This window comes from Amaranthus tricolor, chromosome 3, assembly GCF_026212465.1.
Source record: "Amaranthus tricolor cultivar Red isolate AtriRed21 chromosome 3, ASM2621246v1, whole genome shotgun sequence".
Classification (NCBI taxonomy): domain Eukaryota; kingdom Viridiplantae; phylum Streptophyta; class Magnoliopsida; order Caryophyllales; family Amaranthaceae; genus Amaranthus; species Amaranthus tricolor.
In genome coordinates, this window is record NC_080049.1 from 35,414,079 (window position 1) to 35,417,890 (window position 3,812).

General features: G+C 37.4%; 1 protein-coding gene across 1 annotated transcript; it reads right to left on the reverse strand.

Moving 5' to 3' along the window:
- Positions 1–587: 587 nt before the first annotated feature.
- Positions 588–3,101, reverse strand: LOC130808588 (putative disease resistance protein RGA3). Its single transcript, XM_057674043.1, has one exon. The coding sequence runs from the start codon at positions 3,099–3,101 to the stop codon at positions 588–590; it is 2,514 nt and encodes an 837-aa protein (XP_057530026.1).
- Positions 3,102–3,812: the final 711 nt, after the last annotated feature.

A 3,812-nucleotide genomic window follows, 5' to 3' on the forward strand; every position in this document is an offset into this window, starting at 1 on the left:
GAATGGTAGTATACTAATGTGATTATAAATGATACTATACTAATGTGTGACTTGAGTGCACATTAAAGGGTTGCATTCATGTGTGTGACTCTTGAGTTGTGGAATCCAAAAGGGTGTAATAAGGTGAAGAGTATTCATGGGAATTATTGGTGTTAATGAAGATTAAGGTGAAGAGTCTCATGTGTGTGACTCTTGAGATAATGCCTTTTCAAGTTCTTAGAGTTATTTCATAGTATTCATTACCCTAAATTAACTATGTATTTATGTGAGCCATTCATCTTCAAGTACCTAGCACTATAAATAGGGCTCTCATACCCACACTTCAAGTATGCAAAACACATCAAACACAATCCTTAAGCCAAACACATAGCCTATTGTTGTTATCTCTATCTCAATTGTAATTCTTCATATTGAAGTGTTGTTTGTATTCATTTGATATAATATAAACATAAACTACACACCACGGAGGACGTAGCCATCATTGGGTGAACCTCCTTAAATCTTTGTGTCCTTGTTTGTTACTTTGTCAAACTTAATTTTGCTCATTGTTGTTTGTTCTTAACATCGTAAGTATTTGGCGATCGTTTTCAGAGTGGACTGTTGTTGATAGTAAGCTTTTGTAGTAACTTGAGATGGCAAAATGTGTTGGGCAAACCCGAGAGATTACGACAACTTTCGATTGTAATCGAACGTAGTGAAGTCATGCAATGCAACCAATCTGGAAGATCCACCAACCCTTCACAGTCTCTTATTACGAGATGTTGAAGAGAAGCAGCAACTGACAGTAAACCACGCGGTAGAATTTTCAGTTTGGGAATCCCTCGGATCATCAATAATTGTAGGTTTTGAAGGCCTTTTAAGCTCTCTTCCTCCTCCATATCCAACTCTTCACAATAAACTAATCCTAGTGTCTGAAGTCCATTTAAGAACTTGAAATTGTTTGGAAGACGAGCCAATTTATGACAGTGTTTGATAAATAAGTGTCGGAGTGAAGTGAGGTTCCCGACATCACTATTTTCCCATAAAGATACCAGTTTTGGACACCCGAAGAGACACAATTGTTGAAGTGAAGTCAATGCCATCAGCTTGTTGTGAACTAAGCTCAGCTCGCATGTTGTCAACTCGATCTTTTTTAAGCTTTGTAAATGGTGGAAGTCTTTAGGTAACCCCTCTAATTGCCTGCATCCACTAATACAAAATGTCTGTAAGTTTAACAACTTGCATATTGCATTTGGAAGCGATCTAATAATACAATTATTTGACAAATCAAGATATCTAAGATGCTTCAAGTTTCCGATTGTCTCAGGCAACTCCTCAAACCAAATGTCACCAAGATCTAAGATGCGTAAGCAGCAGAAATTGGAGATTATCGCTTCAACAAATGACTGTTTAAGATGGGCGCGCATTGCATAACCAAATCGAAATGTTCTTGCATGCTTGAGTTTAAGGAGCTCCTTAGGAAATTCCATGTCTTTTAATTCATTACCAGTAGCACTAGCACTTGCACCCTCGTATTCCCAAATTATATGCCTGCCGAATTCAGAAACTTCCATCTTTTCATGAGTAACGACAACCAATTCTTCACCCAAAATCTTCTTAGCTACATCATGAAAAAGATCATGCAATTGACACTGGATAGAAACTCCATTAAAATGAACTATTGATTCTTGAAGAACAGACTTTGACACCAGTTCTTGAATGAAAGAGTATCTCCAATGATCAATATCTTCTTCTCTGTTTCTAACTGGCAATAGCCCAAGTGCTGTCCACATGTTAAATACAGCATCATCAGTAAGAATAATATTCTTCACAAATAAGGACATGTAAGCAAAACATGGTTTTAGATGGGAAGGAAGTTTATCATAGCTCAGCTTCAAAAGTTGCAACACTTTATCATATTGCTGATCTAACTCGGTGAAACTATCCATGTTATTGATTTGTAGCCATCGTTGATCATTCCTCTCACATCGTAAAATACTTGCCAAACACTTAACAACAAGTGGGATGCCACAACATTTTTGAACGATAGACAAGCCAATATCCTCTAGAACCGGATATTTTCCTTCCTCGCCTTCTTTGAAAGCCAATCGCTTGAAAACGGACCAACAGTCCTCGTCTGAAAGCCTATTTAAGTTATATGGCTCCAAATTTCCAATACATAATGCGACATTGGGGATTCTTGTGGTGATCAAAATTACACTCCCGGGTTTCCCAACTGCCAAAATGTTCTTTAACTCCATCCAAATCGCAATATCTTCTACCCAAACATCATCCAACACGAGAAAGTATTTTTTTCCATCCAACAAACTTTGGAGTTTTTTCACCAACACATTCATATCATGATTGGGTATATTGTCAATACCACTATCAAGTAATATGTCCTTTAAGATCTTAGGTATGAGAAATGTGTCCGAGACTCTTGCCCAGAGTTTAAGATCAAAATGATGGACATCTTTATACACTACTTTAGCCAATGCTGTTTTCCCTATTCCTCCCATCCCAACTATAGGCAGCACATAAGGTCTATTAGCATCACTGAGTGATATCAATCTGTCCAATACGTCCTGCCTATCTTTTTCTCTTCCAATAACATCAGGCTTATACACAAAGGAACTTCCATCCAAAGTATGCTTGTTTTCATCAATTGGGTACTCGATTGGGCGCTCAGTTAAACCAAATTCGGTTTTCTTAGCCACGATGTTCTCTAGATCATGTCGAAGATCTCTAATTTTATTACTTAAATGATAACGAGAGATGAAGGGATTTGACGAGGAAAGATAGTACCTGAGCTGACGGCCTAAATGACCTTTGTTTACACGACGTTGCAAAGCATCAAAGGTGACTTCATCCAAGAGGTCATCAATATCATAAACGATTCTCTTGAGATCTCGAAGCCAAAGTTTTATAGCCCGGTTACCAAATTGCCTCTCCTCTGCATCTTGTAGCACCGCACAAATTGCTTCAACTTTGTCAACCATGACTCTAAGATCAGACTTAGCCGACTTAACAGCTTTGATCTCTTCATGAACATGATCACCAATTAAGGAAACAATCTTTCCTAGAATGACTTTTGCTACAGGCATTATGATTGCTTCAGCCATTTCTGTGGAACAAGAAGATCAAAGGCTAGAATCAGTGAGCAAAAATAGGGCTTTTTAGGTTTATATAAACATATAGATTTTAACATATCATTAGAATGGAGTGGCTAATGCATCTCATGTACCAAAACAGAAACAGTTTAGGGAGAATTTTCTGTAGAATAACTAGCCTGAGGTGCCATTCAATGGTGCAGTAATCTATTTATAGACAACCATCGAACTCTTGAAGGTTGCCAAAGGTCAGTCACGGAACCATCTTAACCAAAACCGTATGCTAATGTTTGAAACCTCAATTTGTATGTTATAGACTCTAACACATCCCGTTAGGCGAGAGCTCTTTAGGCTAGAAGTGTGGAGGTAACACATACCCTTCTCATATATGACGCTAAATATATATGTTTTCCTTGAAAAGATGACACTATGTCAAAGAACCAACTAAAATAAAAGTTTAAGATGATATTAAAATTATATACTCTTATCAAATACTGTTGATTCAATTAGGAACGGGAACAGCAACAAGAGGGGGGGTGAATTGTTGTTGTTGCAAGTTTAAGCGATTGTGCCCTGTTTTTGCGGAATTATTCAAAATAAATAAAGCTTAAACTAAGAGCAAAATAATAAGAGAGACACACGATTTTACGTGGAAACCTTTTGGGCCTAAACAAAAGGAAAAACCACGACCACTTGGGATTTTCAAAAACTCCACTATGTTTA